Genomic DNA, 23,732 nt, shown 5'->3' on the forward strand with positions numbered 1-23,732 from the left:
TGACTTCCGGTGTAAACAAGTCCGACACAGCGAAAATATACTGAAACGATGCAATGCATAGAAAATAAACCGAGTCGGGGAGGGGGGTTGGCCCTAAAATGCTACTGCTGCTTTTGTGGTTCTCATATCTTTGTTTTAAACTTTCAGCTGTTGCAAAATTAGGAAAATGACTTCTAGTTTCCATGTAACCACTGGAGGGCAGCAGATAACTACATACATGTATCGATCATATAACTCTTAGATTAATGATAGGAGTTAAGGAGAAATAATCCTATAAAGGCGTATTTACCTAACAATACTGCGAGACTCAGAAAGAAATAGTTCAGCAAAGACACACTGAATAATGGCAGTCACTAAAGAGTATGCCGTGTTTTTTAGTTTGTTTCCTAACAATAATAAAGGAGTCAACGTGCGTAAAAAAAAGAAGAAGACTGTTTTTGAATAATAAGTACTATGCAAGTTTTGAGAGACCACTCATTTCTATAAATCTTGCTTCCAAGGAGACAGGCTTTCTTGTACAGGTTATCAGAAAGTCTTTCAAAGCTTTTCTTTAGACACTGGCTGCTTTTTCACTAAACACAGACCTATGATTCATTCACAACCCTAACTCCAGGGATGAACCAGAGCTGTGCCTACAGTTGATTCTAAAAAAATGCCAAAGATAACACAGCTTAGCATTTTTGCACCAGCAAGGTGACTCCCAAAGAGCAACTGGCCAAAACTTTCTATCTGTAAAATACAGATAGTATTTGGGGTCAGTTTCAGCCAATGATGTTGAAGATCTTGTCAAAACTGATGGAATTATGAATGCAGAAAAGTACAATCCGATTTTGATCTACAATGCAATACCATCTGGAAAAAACTTGGCAGCAGCTTCATTTTTCAGCATGACAATGATCCAGAACACACTGCCAATGCAGTACAAGCGTACTTGGATGGACAAAAAAACCCCAAAAAAAAACAAAGACACACAATGAAACACTATCAGTCATGGATTGGCCTCCCCAGAGCCCAGAGGTCAACATTATTGAAGCAGTGTGGGATCATGTCAATAGATAACAGAACAAAAGGCAGCCAACATCCAAAGAAAAGCTTTGAATGTCCTTAAAGAAGCCTGGAGAATTATTCCTGAAGACTGATTAAACAAAATTACAAGAAACCTTGGCTCAGAGAGATCAGGTGGTCATACCAAATATTGACGTTCAAGCTCATTAGAACTGTGCAAACTCTGTTTTTGCCTCATACTCTATTTTTGCATTTCATGCATTTCTAATTTTCCTCTTAAAATATGAAGAGATGAGCAGTAAAGACTTTTGTACGTGATTATATATGCCTCAAAAGTATTAAGGTAAAACACATGCATATTATTTTTGGTTAACTCAGAATTACTCAGGCCTGTTGAGCCTCAGATTTTTGCTTGTAGATGCTCCTGCTAAATGATGATGTAAAAGATCAAACAAACAACAACATATTCACTTAACCGTTTCCGCTGTGAATATAAACGAGGAAAAGTTAGAGCTCATCATAGTAATTTTTAGCCATGATGTATTTATTTCTTCAAAATTAAAGTCTTTATTGGAATATAATCCAAAGCAGTTAAGTCATCTCATGACTGAACAAAAATAGCCATTTATCTTTAAAAAAACAAAACAAACAAACAAACAAAAGAACTAAGATGGTTCCAAAATGCACTGAACAGCTTTTAACAAAATATACATTGCAGGAAGTCTTACCTTGCAGCCACTAATTGACTTGTTAATAAATAAGATTGTGAACAAAAGTCTTTTTTTTTCCTTTTTACACATAACAATTTAGACTTTCCCGTATTTTGAACCAAAATTGATGAGAGAACCCTTAATTTTAAAGAAATTGTGAAGACCCGTGCCACAAACATTTGTCTAACAAGTTCTTGCAGAGCACCCTCTAAAATGAACACCCCCAAAAATCAAATCAAAGAAGTAAAACACCACGAGTAACAGAAGAAATAATAGTAGTACAATTATAATGACAGGATGTTGGTTTTTTATAAAGCAACACTGATAAAAGGAGATATTATAAAGGATCAGCTATCAACAATAAAATATACAGATTACATTCCTTCAGGGTTTTCAGAATAGTGGGAGCTCATGTGAGGAGGACGATTAACTGAGCTAGAGGGAGACAGTGAACCTCTTCTTGATAGAAGCAGAACAGAAAAAGCAAAATTATTGACAGGAGTAGTTCAACATTGGTAATTTCATGGTGTAAAAACTACGAGTCTCTACATAATGAGACGTATAGTGAGTATCCTCCTAATACTTTAGTCACATAGAGCTCAGGTCAGTGGTTTTATAATGTTGCTGTGTAGTTAAAGGAAACTTGCATCAAAGCCGCCGCTTCAGAAAACATTCAGCGCTTATCCATAGGCAGCATGTTCAGTTCCAAAATAAAAGTCTTAGTTATGGCTATATGGAAGCATGAAGCCAAGATTAGAATGTAGTGGATATAACGCGTCGAGTGCAGACCTGCAGACTGCCCAAAACAGTTCTGTAGGAGTCACTGTGGAGACATGACAACAAATTGAAGTGACATGCCTGGATATCATCTCAGGCAAAGGTGCAGTGGTCTTCATCCTGAAAATAGTACTCTGATGTGAAACATTAAAAAATAAAAGTTAAACAGAGATAAGAAGAAAAATCAGACAGATACGGTGTGTGAAGAATTGGTGGAGATGAGTCTGTAACCCCGCCCCCCTCCTTATGTCAAGCATCCACCTTCTTGTCGAAGGTGTTGAGGAGGGACTGGTGGGTTTGTTGGCTCCCGCGAGCCTTGGTGCCCTCAGGGGTGGGGGCTGATTCAGTGCAAGAGGCCTTGAAAAGGGTAGCAGTGGGACTTAGCTTCTTCTGTGGTTCAAATTCTCCCAATCTTTAACAGTCTTCATCCAAACTTTCCTGTGATTCTTTCAAAATTACGCAAAAAACTACGTTCATGACTCGGTCTGAGCACAATGCTTTAAACAATCCACATCTTCTTTGCTTTTCATACAAAAACATCCACAAACTTCCTGCAGAGTCCCTTCAGTTTTACGGGTTTAAGTCAGTGAGAGCTATGTACAGATGGGGTGGTGCATCATATATAAGTGAGTATGGTTGTGGTGGTGGTTGGTTCAGTGAGGTCTAGGTTCTCCGTGGACTCTGAAGCGGTACAGGCAGGTGTATTCGGGGTGACCCCAGTTGGACAACACCCTCACTTCGATTATCTGGAACGTCTTGTCATTCTCCTCCTGAGGGGAAAAAAAGTGGAAGATTTCAGGAACTGCTGACAAACATTGAGGTGATTATTATTACTATTTTTACATTTCTAATCATGTTAAGAAGTGCCTCTAAAGTTACCATAACCGGGAAGATCTGCAGTGACTCCCCATCGTCCTGGTATGTGTAGTGTCCCAGCAGCTTTCCCTCTTCTTGGTACTCATCATCTAGACCCTGAACACAAACAAGCAGCCTGTGATCACCTGGGATGTTTGCTTTAGAGTAGAAGGTGTCTCATTACATGGTTTTCGTTGGTGTGTTTCTTACAAAGACGGTGAAGTTGCGTGGGGCGCTGGTGATGTTTCCAGTTGGGGAGAGGGTCTTGGGGATGTGCTCCACAGCAAAGGATGTGGGCAGGATCCTCAGGGACAGCCGGATCACCAGATAGCCCTGAGAGCCTTTAAACGCCCAGCAGTTTCCAGGATACACATCAGGCTAGTGGAGGAGTGAGAGAGACTGGCTTTTAGATCAGCAGATTCTATCTATTTACTTGTTATATTTGGTGCAACGCAACTTTATTCAGCTCATGGCGAGGCTCACCTGAATGACAACACGTGGAGACTGGGAGAAGTACCAGAGTGGCAGGCCAAACAGACTCATGAGGGCCGTCTTGGTTTCATAGGTCTCAGAGCAGCGGGTACTGAGGATGCTGCCACCTTAACACACACACACACACACAATCAGAAATTATACTAAACCGGAAGTTTTCGTTCTCAAGTCCACAAAAAAAAATCATTAATATTAAAATACACCATACACAGTGCTGTGAAAAACCTAAACCTTTCCAAACCTTGCTGTCAGTTCCTAACAGTTTTTCAGACAGCGTGGAGCTTATTGCAATAAAAATTGTACTTTTAAAAAAATGTCTTGCTACTTTGCTTTAAGGCAAACTAGTGGTGGCGGTAACAATTATTTCAGACATGTCTGAGCTCATTTATGGAACTGATCACAACTTAATATACTGGCATGTTGCAATCCTGGGTTAAAAAAAAAAAAAGGAGATGCCAGTCATGCACATTAAGGAGGCAATGTGTGGCGAGACAACAGGATGAATTTATTGCAGCAATCACCAGCAAACTGTGATGCTCTCTGCAAACTAGTTGCCCGGGGGAACTCTCCAACCACTGATGTTACGTGAACTTTAAATCTTTGCACAGTGTGTGAGCGACTCAGTCATGGCGATACCGCTTTTAACAGTTAGAACATCAACACAACACCAGGACTGCTTTTACTGATCGCCATTACTTCTATGCAACTAGAGCATTACAATTAAATAATGTGCATTTTTCTTCTATGAAAGTGTTACAATGTTTCAGTGCACACACACACGCTGAAGTCACCGGCCCATATAGGTCAACACTCTGCTTAGTGGCACATTTCACAATGGAGATTTTGGCATTAATACCCTGGTGTCCTTGAGCTTGCTAATGCCTGCACTCGTATTGCATAAGAGACGTGTTGCAATTAAATATAATGTGATTTATGCAGTATTCAGATTTTACAGTGTACTTTACCTTGCAACCTAAAGTTTTTATAAGAGTAGTCATGTACCAAACATCAGTTTGTTGATACATTACTGCACAGACGTGAGTTATGTAATAACCAGCCTGATGAGCCGCACTGGCTTAGCTACTGACTTGTGTAAAGAATGGAAAGATTTCCTCCTTCTTACCTCCAGACTCCAGGGCATAGTCCACCTGGCCTGTCCGATCCTGGGAGTAGAGCTTCAGAGCATTCTGCACAATCAGCTTCACTTGCTAATAAGAAGCAGAGATAAAAATGACATGTGAGCCTAAAAAAAACAAAACAAAAAAACCATTGCAAAGTAACAGTCTTCAAGACTGAGCTCAACTAGGATTATGTAAATGCAACTGATGATGCTGATGGTAAGTGTGCACACATTACCTCTTCTGTCAGTCCCTCGGCAGCAGAAGCGTGCCGGACAGTTCCGGTTACTGTCTGAACAATGCTCTTGGCTTTGGACTCAGCCTCAACCACCGTCTGGGTCCTGCTGACCTCCAGCTGCTGGGATATGTTTCTCAGGATGCTAAGCTCCAGTGAGGCCAGAGAAGCCTGCAGGTCAGGCGTGCTCACGTAGCGCTGGGACAGCCAGTGGATCAGAGACTCGGGCACCTTGCCCTGCTCCTCTCCGGAAGCACCAACACCAAAGAACAGAGCCTGCAACTCCTTACGCAGCTGAGAGGACACCTGGGCTGATATCTGGGAGCGGGACGGGGACAATTTTAAAAACTCATACAAGAGGATTCACAGAACAAGCAGGCTAAGCTTTTATTGTCTTACAAAGCCAAACAAAAGTCAATATTTGACTTACAGTGTCTTGCAGCGTGTCCAGCTGCTCACACCTGCCCTTGCATCCTGCAACGCCCTGCAGGTCCTGTCTGATTTTACTCAGCTCTACCTCAAGTCTCTGTACTTCTGTTAGCAGAGCGTCATGGTCCTCCTGCTTCACGCCCACACTGATCGGGAGACAGAAACTCAAAATGTAAACAGCACAAACAACAAAATAAAGGGAAAAAAGTGGACTGTAAGGTTTATTTATTCTCCTTTTTTTTCTTGTACCTCACAGGAGCCGTGTCTGCAGCTGAAGTGACAGCTTCTTTCTCTCTTTTCTTCTTCTCATGTTCATACTGCTGCTGCTTCTGCTGCACCTCCTGCCGCACACATATAAAACAGTTATGGAAGCAGTGAAGAAAATATAAAAACAGGAGGATTCGGTTAGCATATTTAAAAAACTGCAAGTGACAAGATACATACTGGATACTATTTTTTCAAGGAGGACATGTGATTTTGTCCTGTTGGCTTTCACAGTGAGAAAGTGCAAGTTTAAATATTTCACGTTGCACCACTGTTCCCTTTATACAGACTTAACACCAGGGCTGCATTCTTACCAGCTTGGCTGTCTAACCCATTTTTCCAACACTATACAAATATTATAGTATTTTAACTGTTTGGCACTTAGTGTTTAATGCTCTTTTATAAGTTCTCAGTGGCAAAGCAGCAAACCTGCAGTACATACCTCAGTCTTGGCAGACAGAGCTTTGAGCAGTAACTCTAAATCAGCCAGTCGTGCTGCCTGACTCTCTTGCTGTTGTTTTTGCAGCTCTGCACCCTGCAAAAAAATAAAATGAAAAAATGTAACTCTTGTAACTCTGTTCTTGAGCTTTCAGCACTAACTTGCGTTTTTGGCACTGTGTCATCCACCTACCTGCGCTCTCTGTGTGTTCTCCTGCTCCAGCTCTCCTCGCAGCACACCGATTCTCTGGTCCAGCAAGGAGGCCACCCACAGTCCTAGGCTGTCCCTGTCAGTCTGCGTATGGAGCTGCTCCCTCAGGGTGCTGTAGAGACCCAAAATGTTATCATGGCGCTGCTCCTGCTTCTGGTTACCCTGCTGGACTCGCTCCCAAAGCAGGGCTAGCTGACGCTCGACGCGTTCAAGACGCTCCATGTCCACACTGGAGACTGCCACAGGGGGAAGGACTGGCTGAGGAGGGAAATAAATCAATGAACATCAATCAGTGATTATAATCATGTTGTAGTGACATATATATATATATATATATATATATATATATATATATATATATATATATATATATATATATATATATTCATTCTCCCTTACCGATACTTGTGAGACTGGGGTGGCTGGGGTCTGCTCCATGGGAGCCTCTGGTGCAGGGCCAGGTACAGAGGCAGGAACTGGTACCAAGTTTGACAAGAAGGTGAAGGGTGACGCAGGACGCCACTCTGTTAGGTTTATGGCTGGCAGGTAGGCAAACAGGGCAGCAGTGGACGGACCCCACAACCACAAAGCTGCACACAAATCACAGATAACACTGTTAAATCTTATTCAACACACTGATATGAGCCTAAACCCTACAGAGTCAACATATCAACATTGTGGATACAAAATAGTCCAAATTGTGGGTCATGTGTATAATACAAGGCATGAGATATTTGAATATTCACATTTATAAGTGAAGCTGCAAGACTACAGTGGCTAAATATTTCCTTCCCTCATTTACAGAAGCAGCAGTAAGCAAGCCCATCGTGATGACAATGTAAGGGCTAAGCCATGTACACTAAGGAGTATTTCAGCAAGTAAACAAAGGATTAATAAAATGTGCTTGTGATTTACCGTTATGTGAGTAGAGCTTGTGTGAGCAGAGCTCAACCACAGCACAGCCCTGAAAAGGCTGACCTGAATCTGCTACTTGATTTGTCCCACACTCTGGGGATGCGTGCTGGTTATAACATCTACCGCCACACGATCACTTTTTCTATATGTGCTCGCTAAATAGGTTAGATATTTGATAAGGCACTCACCAAGGAGAAGCAAAAGGGGCAAAAGCAACAACAGGAGCTTCCAGAGTTTGGGAAGGCATCTGAAACACAGAACATACATACATCAGAGCAACGCACAACTGACAGGAGGACATGTGGCATGAATGCAAAATCCCCAGGTAATAACTCAATATGTTCTCACAGCTCAGGAAATGTGGCTTTATGAGAACTGCAAATGTCTTACTCAGTGCAGTCACTACTGCTTGAAGATTATGAGCTGTGGTCACTCGATGGGAGTGAAAATAACAACATAATAACCTAACTTGGCTTTAGAGAGTTCATAGAGTTTGTTAACAGAACTTCCAGCACTTTCAATTAGATATGCAACGTGTATCTGCACTGCTGAGGAAAGCCTAGGATAAAGCTGTCACATACTTAATTGCTAGTGGAGGTCAGACCTGATCGTACTCACTATAATGATTCTCAGTTGAGCCTGACAGCTCTTTGTTTGACCAAACTGTGTACACAGCAGTTACAGGGCATCATTAGCATTTATCTGGTGTCTTGTTTCTGGCTGCATGATGAAAGTCCAGTGTTCACTCTCTTTTAACACCGTGTTTGGCCTCTACTACCTCCTGATGAAAATAAGTTCACCTTTAGCAGCTAAAATGCAGAAATCCATCCCATTATATTATTGCACAGTTTTATCTTAGAAAAATCAAATGTAGATATTTTAGTATTTTGAAAGCTGTTCAACAGATTAAATGTTAAACTCTGTTCTATTCCTTGCGAGATTCTGAAAGACAGCTGAGGAAGGACAACTCTTACCGGGTTAGAAAGAAGACGTTGAGCAGAGACATGAGAGACACCAGCTGGTACCATCCTGTTGCAAGAAACCACAGAAGTCCTTTGCCTGCCTTCACTGTTGAGAAAGAAAAATACAAAACACACAGAATGAGAGGGCAAGAAAGAAGTAGAGAATGAACATTTCTAAAAAGATGAAATAAAAACAAGAGCTACTGACCTGGAGCCGCCAGGAGCATCCAGAACAGTGAGAGCACCCTTTGTGCTGCCGTCCCTACACCTGAACCTAAAGCTTTGCCTGCTCTCATCACACAGTAACCTGGCTGGAGGAGGCAGTGACCTGCAAAACAGGGTAAAAGAGGGAAATGTTTAATTCACTAAACTCAGCTAAAGCAATAAACTGATCGAGCTGCAACTGAATGATCAAAACATACATGTTCCTGTAAATGTATACGGTGTGATCAACAATAAGAGAAGTGCTGGTTAACCTGCATAAACTAGGACGCTCCACAGTGCCCCCGCCAGTCGGCGGGACCTAGACGACTGTTTGAGGAGGACGGTGTGTGTCTCAGAGACCTGCTTCCCTTTACAGTCATCACCTGTGTAAGCCCAAATGATGGACAGCAGGCACGCAGAATGAACAGAAAAAAAGCATGTGTGAATGAAATCATACAAAAAAAAAAAAGAAACGCAGTCGGGCAAATTATCAAAGCAAAGCAAATTAAAATAAAGAAAATGAAAAACAAATTATATTATAATTTTTTAAAAAGCCATGAGCATGCATATTCTATATAACTCTGCAATGCATGAGATGCTGCACCATGCAAAGCTGCGTTTCCTGACATAAAGGTCGTCTCGAATTATTTAAGAATTTATTCAGACTCAGAAGAACAACTGAAAATGGTATTTGTCATATTTGTTTCTTTTATTCTTAATTTTAAAGACCATTGTGAAATCCAGCAGCTACTTCACCTATTACTAGTCTAAAACAAGATGCTTTTCAACCATTAATTTGCTTTATTTCTTGGACCATGGTCAGTCGTGTGACGTTTTTGTGTAAACTGATGGCTCGACATTAGTCTGAGGCACACATTTAAGACAAAGAAACATCTGCAGGTCACGTCGGTCAACGGGCTTCAGACCAGCTAAATCAGTTCACACAACCTTTGCTCGCTGATCTAGACACAGGTCACGCATATCATTAACTCTGTCAATCATGCTACGTGTGAGAAAATGAGCACATGCATGTGTGTGAGTGTGTGTGAGTGCCTGCTTACACAGGGAGCCATTGAGATTAAGATGTGACGCATCTTCAGTAACCAGATCCTTCACATTCATGCTTCCACAGTAGCTCGAGTGAGCTGCAATATACACACAGGGCATGTATTAGCAATATTATCAGTTGTGTGAGAAAGTTATGATGAAAAGGAAGGCGGAGTGTGAGGATGGCAAAATGCACGCCACTAATGTGACGATGAGGAGTCCTCGTGAAGGAAATGAAGAGCAGTAGATAGAAGAGTGAGGAGAAAACACATGTAGTGAAAAGGTCACAGTTGATAAAGTTCTGCAGCTGTGAAAAAAAACAGCTTAGATCAGCAGCAGAGTTGGAAATAAATTTTTTTTGCTAATTAAAACTTTTGATTGCACATTGATAAAGTGGCTGGAGTCAAAGAGCCTTGTTAGTTCTGCTTGACCAGCCACATACTCGACACTTGACAATCAGGCGATGGTTGTTTTGATTTTAATTTTGTGTTTAGTTTACTTCCTCCTTCAGAAACAGAAGCCAAAAGTGTGAAAGTGAAGGTTGAGACATAAACACATGAGGAAGAGATTCTTGAACGTCAAAAAAAAATCTCCATTTGAGGCGCCTTTCTCCTTAAACAAACAAAACAGTAAGAGCTGAAGAAGGAAGGAAGTGATAAAAAAGAAATTATAACAGGAAAGTTTATTAACACAAGAGCAGGTGAAGATGTCAGGAGCTGCGACCTTTAACCTTTGCCCTTAGTAGTAACAGTGGGTACCTTGTCCTTCATATCCATTAGCCCCGTGGCCCATCATCCTGTGGAGAGTGGTCTGCTTTAATAGCCACAGTTGGGATAAACTTGAGGACGTCGCTTGTCTCACCGAGTCCGAAAACGATGTCAAGGCACCTGGTGACACACCGGTCCGCATTCTTAGTGTTAGTCAAAAATGCACACACTCAACAAAAAGCTACAGATAAATATTGGTGATAAGACGAGGAAGAAGTGACATTAATGATAGAGGAGTTTCCCCAAAGATGCACTTGGATAAAAACAAAACAGGAAGCTATGGAAAGAGTCCAGCAAGAGGAAAAGGTAATAAGGTTACACATGAAACACAAAGAGAGTGAGACAGAGTGATGGTGACAGGGCTGGTGAGGTAGAAATCACGAGGTTTCAAATTAGCTGCACACATCTCTAAAAGCTCCTGGAGTCAGTTCTCTCTCAAGATCACCAAGAGTCTCACTCTAAGCGGCTCAGGAAGTTGGGACAAACGATGAGAGAGGAAAATGTGGAAATGACGGGAAAAGAATGAAGAACAAAAGAATGTCTCTTTTTGTGTACCTTTTCCTGTTTGGCTCTTGGCCCTTGAACCCAGCCAGACCACACTGTTGAAGAGCACAGTGACTAAGGACACTATGGGGGCCAAGGCTTGTTTGCTGTAGCGTATACACGTGTTAGACATGGAAGCCAGGACACCTGTAGAGAAACACCACTACTGATTACATTCTCATCATTTCACAACTTAGTGAAAACATGCATTTAACCTCCCAGCTCAGTTATCCAAGCAATAAAAACAATGGCTGTATTTAAGTATGACATTTCTCACCCGTCTTGTTCCTTCGACTCCTGTCTCTGCTGTAAATACTGGTGAAAGGTGATGATGTTGACGAGAGGGCATCGGTGGAAGGTTCGGCAGCTTGAAATGTTGACGACGATGATGACGATAATAATGACGATGCGGACTGTGTGACAAAGGAGTCCGTCTTCTGAGAGTGTACAGAGCAGTCTCTGCAAATGTAGCCATTGGAGAGCGCGGCGTGGGACTTTGACGTACTGGCATCGCCGTTGACACTTGATAAACTGTGGCTGGGAGTCTGCCCTGCAGGAGGAGAGCGTGTTCACATGTTTATGAATCATTCATTAACAAACACAAAGGAAACCATTAAACCACTAGCTACATATTCTTTTCCTGGTGTTAAAGTAGTTGACTGCACACAGCAACATTAAAAACCTACTGTAGCAGAATAAGGATTAAGATCTTTTACTCTCTCTTGCAAGATTACATAAATCTGCAGTAAGTGTGCTGGAGTACACTGCTGTTAAGATACATTTTTTGGTCCTCTTAAAATAAAAACAGGGCTCTCCAGATTACAGGCTTTTGCGCCCCTCAGACTCAGTGATAGTCAACAGTGAATATCTGAAGCTTCCGCGAGCATTAATGATAATGTCTGAAAGTGATTTTACGTCAGATGTCTGAGTGGAAATGATCAGTCAGAGAGAAAGTTAGAAGCAACAGAATGTCTCCTGTTATTCTCTCGCACAGTAAGCGGCCTCCATCTGGCTGCTTTAGCTCGCTGAACGATAGAAAGGGAGTTAGAAATGTGCCTCACTCTGTGAGAGACGTTTTTGTAGAAAAATGAAATTTGAAACGATACCATCCACAGATCTGTGTGCAGCTGCTTTTGAGGGAGTTTCAGGGGATCTCAGGTGCCCACGTGGAGCATGTAAACATGTTCACATTCAAAAATAAAACTGATACTCAAATGTCTGAATTAAGTAAAAAATTTAATAAAACAAACAAACAAAAAACCCTGCAATTACCCAAACATAAATATTTGTTTTATATATTCTCATTTGTGTTGTAATAACATATCTTTTACTTGACTGAACATTTTGCTTTACCATTACTCCGCCTCATTTTCTCAACCAACTCAGCAGTTTCACTTCATCCTGTCGTATCTCCACTCCTGAGCAATTATTCTGGGTATGCAAGATTATCTAATATAGGGTCAACAAAGAGCAGTTACCCAAGATAAGCCTCAAATTCTTTTTGATAGAGTCTTTAGGACCTAAAAAAAAAATAACATCTGTCATTTTATTTTTTCAGAGAGGAAGTTCAGTTGTATATTCTGCCCTGTGGAATCAAATTAAAATGCTTAATTAAAGGAGATTTTTCAGAAGTATTCTCTTTCGCGATTGAGTCTTTATTGTTATGTAGCTATTTATTCCAACTTACCCCAGTGTCCATCCACACAAGTTGTTGTTGTGGTGGTAGTGACAGTGCGTTGCCTCAGATGGGGCTGCTCCACGATGGCTGTGATCTGAGCGGCATCAGACGCTGTGCTGCTTTGCTGCAAGCTGCTGCTGCTGTTAATGGGGGTATTACCAGCTGAGAAGGTGAGGGTTTTCCTTGGTGTGGCGGCCTGGCTCAGGGATAAAGACAGGGAGTTGGAACTGGACTGTTGCTTTCTGCTCCGCAGCGTCCTGTGTTAGCAGAGAGGGGAAACAGAGCTGTGAGTTTGGTAATTGCGTGGGAATAAAGAAAACCCGCAACTGAGCTGTGGTTTCTTTTTACAGACATGCAGTCAAAAAGTGCTGCAGAACAACTACTATAAATACCCAGCAATAATCACAAGAGACATACAATAGAAAATTAAAACACAGCTAACAGCAATACAAAACTGCATTAGAAAACAAATTAAATACAGATAATAAAAATTACGTGATAAGAAAAGTCCACAGAATCAGCTTAATGTAGATGGAGTGGCAGACTATTCTGAAGCTAAGCCATGAGACACAAATCAGTCTGTGTTGGTATTCAGAATGACCAAACGTAAATAAACAACATAAATAAATCCACGATTGCCACGCTCAAGAGGTGTGTGTTCGTCTTGTAATCGGAAGGTTGCCGGTTCGAGCCCCGGCTCGGACAGTCTCGGTCGTTGTGTCCTTGGGCAAGACACTTCACCTACCGCCTACTGGTGTTGGCCAGAGGGGCCGATGGCGCGATATGACAGCCTCGCCTCTGTCAGTCTGCCCCAGGGCAGCTGTGGCTACAACTGTAGCTGCCTTCACCAGTGTGTGAATGTGAGAGTGAATGAATAGTGGCATTGTAAAGCGCTTTAAGGGTCTCGAAAAGCGCTATATAAATGCAATCCATTATTATCATTATTATTATTATTAAAATTCTTCTTTTACTCTTTGGTTAGTTAAATGTTAGAGTCAAAGAGGAAAAGTGCCCATTGCTGGTCTCACCGTGTCTCTCTCCTGGTGCTGGTGTAGCTGCTGCTGCTGCTGCTGCTGCTGTGGTGGTTCTGGGAGTAATCAGCCAGGTTCTCGTTTCCATAGTGACTGGCACTGGTCTGGAGACGCAGGCTCCGTCGTGACATCCTGGGCGACTCGTACACAGGAGCTATCTGGTGCTCTTTCTCAAACTCTAACGCTGCTGTTGAATAGCTGGAGCTGAGAGTGAGAGCGGACAGAGAAAAGCAGGAAGAACAGAAAGAGCGGGAATGTTAGAAAATTGGGAAGGAAAACAAAACTGTTCTGTGAAAGAAGGCACTGCATGACAGTTAATTACAAAGAGGGCGTTTCTTTTATCCACTGGATGGGAATCCTTTTGGAGACAAACAAGCCTCGAGAGTGCCTTTATGCTTCAAATCAATACTGAATGGGGATATCCTGCCTTTTTACTCATGTCTGTCCCTCAGTTAGTCAACTTAGAGACACTTTTTTTAAAAAAGAAAAAACAAACCCAGTCCTTTTTACAGAGCTGTGATGCTTTTGTTCCCTGCAACTGGCAGAGCTCCTGACAGGAAGTGACTCACTCACCACGGAGAGAGAAATATAAGAACAGGCACAGAGTGTCTCTGAAAGTAAAATTAGACAAACAAACCCAGTAAACATCCAAAGTATGCGAGAAGGCTAAACACGAGACTCTTACTCCCCTCCCTGTAAAACCAACTGAAAGTCAGAACACACTATGAATGTTGTTTGCCGTGCTTCGCTGTGACTCACGGGGCCACACCCACCTGGAAGAGTAGGCACTAAGCCAGGACAACATTCAAACAACTGCAGACTACACTGGAACACTATGGAACTTGCTAATGCCTCTGGGCTGGTGCGAAAAGAAAATGCCTTAAAGTACAACTGTTCCATCTTTCTCTGTAATAGTAGAGGCACTAATGCTTTACAAGCACCACAAACATGACTGTAGGGTCTGAATGACTCATCAAGGAACTCGATTATAACAAAAGTTTTTGCTACATCTAAAGAAGCGCTGGTGTACTGGACTGGACTCATTTCAAGGCTTTAATAACAATATTTTTAAAATTTGCATTAACATAAAATATTATACTTGTGATTATTTGTTTAGGCATTTAAGAAAATGTTTCCTTCTAAAAAAATCTCATTTTAATATGACACACAAATGAAATGAAAGTTTTTTTTTTGACAGAATGTACAGTATTCAAAAGTTGTCTCTTTTAAATATTTATTATTGCTGATTAATGAGACAAAAGCATTTTATTTCTCCTTTAATTTATGAAATAATCAATTAAATATTTGATTACAGCACGATCTGTAAAGTCTGTCCACAAGTGGGGAGGGTGGAGCTCTGGACTGAGCCTCTCAATGGAGGACGGGGAATAAACTTCCTGTTACACTTCAACAAGGAAACTCTGTAAATGTGTAAACACGAGTTTTATGGCCTGTCCATATCTCTTGCAGAGCACACGCGGCATATGATTTCAGAGGAGACTGACCAAGCCAGCAGTATCTGCATGCATTTGTGCACGTTTATATCTTATGCAGGTTGCTCTGTGTCCCTCCCTCAGTCTCTAAAACCCAGAGGATTACACACTCCCACTGAGAGCCAATTAAGTCCTTTCGTCCTCACTCTACCTCCCGCCTGCTGATCCAACTAGCCCTTCTTTGAACACATGACCACCGGGGCAGTATCCTGCTGATCTGAAATTAACCTATCTTCTAATGCAAAGCATATACACAGGATTGGTAGCAAGGAGAGGTTTCTGTAAAACACCAAAAAGTAAAAAAAATGTTACAAATCTTTCAAAGCAAAATAGGTTTTAAAATGCTATAATGAGCACTGTCATTAGTGCACTAATTAGTAGGAGGCAAGAGTAAAATTTGAGTAAAATCCAAACTAGAATCAAAAGTTGGAAACATTTTTGTCTCAAATCATTGTCCACTTATGCCTACAGCACTGATATCCCTGAATAAGCATCTGTGCTGTGAAAATGACCAAACAACAGACCCAACAGAGCTTCAGTAGAGACTATAAGGACTCTGCTGGACACTGTCTAAACAAAGGCCTGAGAAAATAGTGCGTACCGTAACACAGGCAGGCTAAATATCAAAATAACAATCAGTTTTCCATCACACCTGCACCTCTTTTTATCTTATTCAAATTTTAAATTTAAATATTGGGAAACAGCTGCGTGGCAGTCGAGCATTTGCCTTTCCAAATCAACTGCGAGTCCCAAACTCTGACAATTCTCTTTTTTAAAGTGATCCAAAAATGACCGAAAGGAGTTAATCCAGTGATTCCGGTCCACAGCGAGAATGTCTGAATGCCACACTTCAACAGCTGCAACATGGAGTGGATAAAATGTAATAACTGTTGCTTCCAGGTTACATTCTTATCAAAACACAACTTCATTCCTATTTATACAAGAACTCACGCACACACAGAAGTGTGTTTTTCATACCAAAGCATAATGATTCAGGTTTGATTAGTAACGTTTCTGTGGGGTGTGGAAGCAAGTGTTACAGGGCAGATCAGGGTGTGTGCACGAGGAAACTGTCTGCATAGCCTACAGCCAGGTAGAAGCTTCCTAATAACCTTCTGTTCTACCTGGAAACCCCATGTGGGCATATTTTAACAGAACAAACACCATTTGGGTTTTTATAAAAACAAAGCTTTTACCTCCAAACAGAGCTGGTTACCACCCCCTCCTTTAGCAAATTTAAAAAAAGTTTAAAAACAAGCGATTCGTTTCATCGGGTATCCAAATTCATTAATGTGCCGCTCTCTCCCAGGCGGCTTCCACGGCCCACATCCGTGACAAAAATAGAGATGGACACAGCAAAGAAGACAAAGATGAAGAGCCATGCAGTACATTACAGAGAGAAGACACTTCCATCCTGACATTCAGCTTCCTGGAATCTCTCCTTACATAAGACTAAAGCTTTATCTTCCCACACTCAGTGGGCGCAGCCAAACTTTCTTACAGCGCACAACTGCACATCCAATCTGATCAGACTGGAATCTACATTTAACCAGCTTAAGTTTGCCTTGTTGTTACTTTGGACATTTGTTATGCAGTCGAGCCGTTTATATTTGTTATAGATTACTAAAGTTCAGCCTTCAATCAAGTAAAAATCACAAAATATATATTTTATGTCATGACATTCATTCATCCGGGTTTAAATGTAGCTGGGTGAGTCTGTTTACTATGCATGATCAGTGCAAGGAACTTACAGCTCATACAGGAAGCATTCGTCCATGGGACGAAAGACAGGTCTCCACTGATCCCACTTAATAAAATAATCAACTGAAACAGAAAACCAATTGTTTTTTTAGGGTTTTTGTTTTCTTTTATGACAGTGCAGAAATCGCAGAAGCTGCCAAAATAACTCAGGAAATTGTCACTTCTGGTTTCATCTTCATCTATCCAGTGATATATGATCCCGCCACACCAACAGAAAAAAAGTTACTCCTGTGACATCACCACAGGTGAGTCTACACCCCCAGTGCTAGAATTTGTTTCCCATCTCTAAATAGCCTCCCACATGAAGCCTGCTTTGCGTAGTGTATGCAAAAGTATGAAATCTCATCATACAAAATACAAAAGGAGACACTTTGTTGACACCAAGCAAATAAAATGAGCATATCCATTCAGTTATTATAAAAATAATAATTCCGAATACTGGAATGAATACATAAAGTCATTTTTGTGATCAAGCATCATGCATTCACATACAGCAAGTAAATGTCTGTAAGTAAATGTGGCCATCTTCACTACTAAAGAAGTTATGAGGGCTCAGAAATGCTGGCAGCAAATAAAAAATGACATAAATAAAACCCCAAAACGTATAAACCCATTAAAAGCCCCATGTCACTTGGCTCATGTGAACCCAGCCCAATTTTTACTCTTTAAGTGTGCGTGTGTGTGTGTGTGTGTGTGTGTGTGGGGGGGGGGAAGAGATATGTGCATTCACATCATTTATGTTAATGAGAGTGTGGGGAGTGAGTTGGAGGGTGGGGTGGGCTGCTTTTAACTATGTAAGGCACTTTGTGCTACATTTTTTGTACGAAAAGTGCTTTATAAATAAAGATTGATTGATGTTCTCCAAGGGCCTTTAATCTGGAAAATATTGATACCATCAAAGTCAAATTTTGCATGGTTTCATTAAAAACACTAAAAACTTATTGCACAAAAAAGAAAAAAAAAAAAAAAGATCAGCTGGGAGGCACTAATTAGTTTTTTCCCTTCGTTTTTCATTAACCTTGTTTAAAGTCCAGCAATGAATGATTTAGCCCACCTTGTTTAAGGGACATATGTGAACAGATATAAGCTAAGGGCTAAAAGTTGTATTATACTGTAACGTTTGTCTAGTTCCTTTATCACTTTTTAACTTCTTTATAGTTTTTTTGAGCCTTTATAGGAACGGTTAGCTTGTAAGACATTAAAACTAGGGCTGGGCCATATTATACCGTTCACGGTAATACCGGTATAATGTTAGGCAACGATAGGAAAATGAAATATCGCGATAGAATGGGAGTAAAGCGCGCATGCGCAGTGCCTTTGTTTTCATACGCACATGGCCGATTGTTGAGTGAAACAGATGAACCAGAATTGGTTTGTAAAAATGGTGCAACTTCCGTGATGTGGAACTGGTTTGGTGTTTGTCCGTCAGATACACAACAAAGCACATTTTTTTGCAGAACATGCAAGCAGCCGTTGTCATTGTCATATTTGTCAGACTAAGATGCTCTTAAATCTGGGAGTAATCTGGGTCCTAAACTCCGTATACTTCAGGTCAAACAACACTGCAGCATCACTTAGAGTTAAAAACTGTCTAAATTCTTTCATCTTTAATAAAACGATCAGCATTGCTGCTTTACCAGGTGTAACTATAAAGTTTAACTTCCAGACATCCATGAAAACAAAAGTTATTACATTTAACGGAGTTAGAAGTTAGCAGGAAGCTAGCGGAAGTTAGCTCGCTAGTTTCGCTAGTTACCTAAGCATGATATTGCATGTTCTGACTGAGAGATTTCTGAAAAAATTCAAACGTACAGCTCTGCTATCACTTCCAACATAAATGAAGACAGGAAACTAAACAGCAGTGACGTTTGTAGGGTTACTGAAGTTGGGCTAGCTGGTATATAATGATATGCTACGTGATCGCTAGCGATACAGCTATGTTAGCATAACATAAACAGTGAAGCTGGAGGACGAACACTAACACTTTTCCACTTATAAAAGTTAACGTGAAGGTTCTTCATGGTTAGAGACAAATGCAATCGCATGGCAGGATGCTGTAAATGGACCAAACTTCAGTCAGGAGAACAACTGAGATAATCCATCCACAATACGAGGTTAGTCATTAATATACTGCAACAACATGGGAATAGAACAGCTGCCAGAGAATTCAACATTAATGAATCAATGGTACAGAAGTGGAGGAAGCAAGAAGAATGAGTTTAATAAAGTTTGATTTATCTGACTGCTTTGTTTCGCTTAATGTGCCTTATAATCCCGTGCACCTTATGGTCCGAAAAATGCGTACTGCACACTGCAGTTTAATGTTGCAAAGCACCTATTTTTAACTTCAGTGGATATTATACATGGTTATGCTCAGGATATGTCAGCCCATTTCTACTGGAAATGCCTTTTGGTTAAACTTTCAGCAAGGAATTTGCATTTGCACTGTTACATTTTTATAAAGCTTTAATGTACATAAAAACCAGCTTCTTGTTTAAGTGAAAATAAATGGAAGGTTGTCTTTTTGCGCTAGTAATGTTGTGGAGTTGTATTTTGTCTCGCATCAATTATATCGTCGGTTATATCGTTACCGCAAATTTTCAAATATATATCGTGATAACTATTTTTGGCCATATCGCCCTGCTCTAATTAAAACTATAAAAATGTAACAGTTGTAGTTTTTTAAAAGTAAAAGAAAAATGTCATTTTTACCAATGGCATTCAGACCTCAAAGATATCTCAGTTTCATCTGCAGGAGAAAATGTGAACACAGCATAAAAGAGATCAAAGCAATTGTGATAAGTGCAGAAAAAAAAACAAAAACAGTTAAACACAGCAGGAAGTCAGCTGAAGTCTGCTGCAATATGTCCAGTTAGTAAGAACCCTGCCCCATGATGGCTACCATTTGCACCCTCTGTCTAACACACACACACACACACACACACACACACACACACACACACACACACACACACACACACACACACACACACACACACACACACAAATCTTCAACAGAGGTTATAAAAACCATTTGGGTTGTAAATCTCAGTGTGGAAACCACAGTTGTGGCTGCAATGCTTTGTCAAAAGCTTGCCAGGAGGTTTATACACCAACACACACGCACAATAATAAGAGGGGCATGCTGACCTGATTTAAACTTTCAGAAAAATGAAAAGTCCTAGTTAAAGTCGTCCAAACAAATATTTTGTTAGTTGCCCAGTGCACACCTGAATGTCTTAAGTACTGTCCTACCACGTAAAAGAACCATTTACATAGAACATCACTTTCGAAAGGAAAAAGGTGGATTCAGACATCAGATTTTCTAATTGAATTTGTCCAATTTCCATCCGCAATCTCATAAATCAAAATTTCTTTGGCTGGCACTTTAATCTAATCACAGCTAAACATTACATCTCTTGTAAACAACACAAAATGTGTTATATGGGAATGCTGCAAGCCCAAGAAAATTGAACCTACTGCAAGTTCTACTACTGAATGTTCATGGGTTATTAGATTGGTGCCAACAGCAAACTATTTTAGAGACTTGGGATGCAGTTATTTGGCTGACGCTCGTTTCTATTTTGTTTCCATTATTCAAATCTCCTCCCTGTGATATTACAGGATTGTGTTGATTGTGTTTAAATTGTATTCCTCTCAGTTTTTTCAGTTGGAAATTCAGTTGTGCGAGCCTTCGAAAGTCTGTGGGGAGAATATGAAATCAGAGCACAATTGTAGCCCCCTCTGTCTTCCTGTTTTGTTCAACTGAGCCCTTTAAGTGCCAAGGCCTATAGTTACCAGAATCCAGGATCTGAGAGTCTTCAAATTTCCATCCAAATATGTTTGGGTGGGTTGGATTTGGCACTGAGATTAGGATCATTTGAGCCCACCCACAGACAGTACCTCCCTCTGCCCTGCTGTGTGGTGTCCTTTTCCTATCCGTGCTATAACACCACAGTGTGCCAATTTATGTTGCTGTTGCTGCCACGGAGACCGTCCTAAACAAATCTCTGGCTGGAGAGAGAGACTCATCAGAAGCAGAAGCTAGATATTTACCATGTCCACAGACAGATGCTGTGATGCAAAAACACAATACAGGCCAGAAACAGAAGTGCTTCTTTTATGCAGAATCATATTCATCACGCACTTAAGATTTAAGGTTCAAATTTCTACTTTTATTCGTTTAAAGAAACAGAAATGTTTGGATAACACTCACAAGAAAAGCGGAAAGCTACCTCTTAAACTCTTAAAAATCCAGCTGCTGTCATTTACTTGGCACTTGTGAAGCAGTGCACGTAGTAAAAAGAAAAAAAAAAAAAAAAACAGACCACATGTCAAAACAACTGCAGCAGCACGGTGAGCAACAACTGTCCAGCTGACTCTCAGTGCACTCAGCCCCACCCTATTCATGTTGTATTCCTGAATCTGGTCTTGCAGAGCATGACTAGCAGGCACAAATCTGATGAGAAAATGTGCTTTGTATGCTCTTGCAGATTTATGTTTGCATCAATTTGCTTAACCAAATTAATAATAATAAAAAAAATCTGTTTAAATCTGTATTTAAAAAAAATGTTTCCATGGGTAGAAGACTGAGTTTCTATCTGTTATTGTCACATTTATTTATTTATTTTTCATCGCTTATGTGTAGCTAATGTTTGCAGATAGCACTATATAGTATCAGAGTACTCAATCAAGCCTGCTGCTTACGGTTTACACACTTCAACCATCACTTGATGGAGAAAAAGCCCCCAAACAGAAGCCCCAGCCCTACTGACCTACTTCCACTTCTATAAAATATGGAGGGTCTCTAAGAGTCAACACTTACAAACACACCTGCTTTCAGTGCATTTTTCTGGAGGTGGTGCAACTAAATTCTCAGTCACAGCCTGTAAAGTGCAATTGTTCTTGTTTGCCATTTATCAAGTCAAAAGGCTGAAAAATGTGCAAAAACAATCTATGATGTTAAACCTTCAAGCTTAGAATATGCAGTTATCTGAAAAGGCTTCAGAAATAACAAAGAGGACTGAGTCTACATCACTATTCCTGGGCTAGTCACATAAATATCACCCAACTCTAAACAATATTTCAAGAGAAGACATAACACAAAGTCTGTGGTGTTTTGTACTTCAGCCTTGTTCACACATGCAAAAGCTGTTTTTTTTTAAGCTTACCTTTACCTTTTTCCCTCTTCTCAACAGTTTTAGGACACTGAATATGGACCTTTTAAAAAGTCCTTCAGCTGTGGTTTTGGTTTGCTGTGTCACTCCTAACAGCATGCTCTAAGCTTCAATTGTATTTTTGCATTTTTATATGGATGGAGGGTTTTTCTGTTTGTTTTTTGAACAAATGTTTGTTTACATTTTTTAATATTGATGACAGCAGGAAAACCCTGGTTAAACTCTCCAGGAAGTTGATTCTGATCATCTAAAACAGTGTCAAAAAGAATGGAACCAATTTTCTGAGGTATCATAATCAGGATTACGGAGCATGAATCAAAGTATCCTGATTTAGAACATAAAAGAAAAGACTATTGAGAAGTCTCTTTTTACTGGACTGAGGCTCACTCTACATTGTAGCAGCTGTGTAGGCACTGGGGAATTCCCCAACTTAAACCTTGTCTGGTGATAAATTAGATTTGCACGAGCATTTCTCTCATTGGGAGCACATACAGTATTACTCAGACTGCTGGGTCCATGTTGTAACAGTCTCTTCCTGGTAAGAGGGAAGCCCCTTCCTCTAGCACTATCAACTGCTACAAAACTTGTCTCTGCTCTTTTGAGTTTTGACAACAGATGGGCCAACGGTTTCTGTCACCTGACCCTGTCCCTCTCTGTGCTATTCTCTTGCATTCACTGTAGACCATGCACACTCAAACACACACACACACACACATTGAACACATGAGGGGCTATTTGCAAGCGCCAACATTTAGTGCCTCTGAGCTGCAGTAGACACAGGCTAATAAAAACAACAGATCAGTCAACTAGCTAGTCAAGCAGCATAAACTGTTAGCCTAATCCTGAGATCACGGGCACGGCTTTGACTGGGAGGTTCATTAATAGCTCCCCAGCTGACTGCATTCAAAGGAACATGATTAGCGTGTTTGAGCCCTTCAAGTCTACCTTGCAGACTTGGGTGAGGAGTCAAACAAGCTTTTGTACATTCTTCTTATTTGGCCTCAGTCTAGAGACTGTGACTCATGAGACTTATTACTAGGAAAGGATTTCACACAACTTGAAAACACACCCTGTGTGCCACAATCCCGACCTGAAATCTGAAGAATGTTAATATTTTGTCATTTTCATTATAATACAGCATCAGAGATTACTTGCTACTCTAAAAGCTTAACGTAAAAAACATCTAGTCAGCCAACTACCACTGTCCATAAATACCAATCCCACCTGCTGACACATCAAATACATAATGAAAACAACACAACTTAGTGTGACACACATTTACTGAAGCTGCTGTTGACTTTGTCTTGCTGGCTGGGAAAGAGCACATGGATCTGCTTAGTGCACTTCTCACCATGTGATTTGCATTTCTGCAAGAGAAGCTGTAAACCAAATGAGGGGTCTTTGTTCGAACTTGACTTTTTACAAGACTCTCTCATACTCTCATATTCAATTGAGAAGCTCCTAAAAGTCATGCAATCACTCTCCCATTGCCTAAAGCGAGGAAAGGCACAATGAAGTTACAATTTCTTGCTCTGCAAATGCTCCTCTGTTCTGAAAGCAATGAGTCGTAGATTCCTCCACATACCTTACTGATGTAATGTCAACCACGCCCAAGCCAGG

At 40.7% G+C, this 23,732-nt stretch overlaps 1 protein-coding gene across 9 annotated transcripts in view; it reads right to left on the reverse strand.

Annotated features, from left to right (window-relative positions):
* Window positions 1-1,548: 1,548 nt before the first annotated feature.
* sun1b (Sad1 and UNC84 domain containing 1b) overlaps window positions 1,549-23,732 on the reverse strand; it is a 28,616-nt gene continuing 6,432 nt past the window's right edge. For 4 of the 9 annotated variants that reach the window (XM_085271171.1, XM_085271168.1, XM_085271167.1 and 1 more), the window contains 21 exons: window positions 13,679-13,885; window positions 12,660-12,907; window positions 11,250-11,522; window positions 10,985-11,119; window positions 10,421-10,549; window positions 9,677-9,760; window positions 8,888-8,998; window positions 8,620-8,739; window positions 8,424-8,517; window positions 7,638-7,696; window positions 6,934-7,124; window positions 6,517-6,792; window positions 6,328-6,420; window positions 5,871-5,962; window positions 5,623-5,767; window positions 5,196-5,510; window positions 4,963-5,047; window positions 3,831-3,946; window positions 3,558-3,725; window positions 3,372-3,464; window positions 1,549-3,262 (listed from right to left, as the gene is read on the reverse strand). In XM_085271171.1, coding sequence (XP_085127297.1) covers window positions 3,146-3,262; window positions 3,372-3,464; window positions 3,558-3,725; window positions 3,831-3,946; window positions 4,963-5,047; window positions 5,196-5,510; window positions 5,623-5,767; window positions 5,871-5,962; window positions 6,328-6,420; window positions 6,517-6,792; window positions 6,934-7,124; window positions 7,638-7,696; window positions 8,424-8,517; window positions 8,620-8,739; window positions 8,888-8,998; window positions 9,677-9,760; window positions 10,421-10,549; window positions 10,985-11,119; window positions 11,250-11,522; window positions 12,660-12,907; window positions 13,679-13,812 — 3,078 coding nt within the window. In that variant the 5' untranslated portion in view covers window positions 13,813-13,885 and the 3' untranslated portion in view covers window positions 1,549-3,145. Of the gene's footprint in view, window positions 3,263-3,371; window positions 3,465-3,557; window positions 3,726-3,830; window positions 3,947-4,962; window positions 5,048-5,195; window positions 5,511-5,622; window positions 5,768-5,870; window positions 5,963-6,327; window positions 6,421-6,516; window positions 6,793-6,933; window positions 7,125-7,637; window positions 7,697-8,423; window positions 8,518-8,619; window positions 8,740-8,887; window positions 8,999-9,676; window positions 9,761-10,420; window positions 10,550-10,984; window positions 11,120-11,249; window positions 11,523-12,659; window positions 12,908-13,678; window positions 13,886-16,370; window positions 17,614-23,732 lie in introns of those variants that run through there. The other 5 variants (XM_085271173.1, XM_085271170.1, XM_085271169.1 and 2 more) reach the window with 5 other exon arrangements.

This window comes from Mchenga conophoros, linkage group LG4 (genome assembly GCF_057382185.1).
Source record: "Mchenga conophoros isolate Kocher_MC1m ecotype Shallow Benthic linkage group LG4, M_conophoros_male_GT1.1, whole genome shotgun sequence".
Classification (NCBI taxonomy): Eukaryota; Metazoa; Chordata; class Actinopteri; order Cichliformes; family Cichlidae; genus Mchenga; species Mchenga conophoros.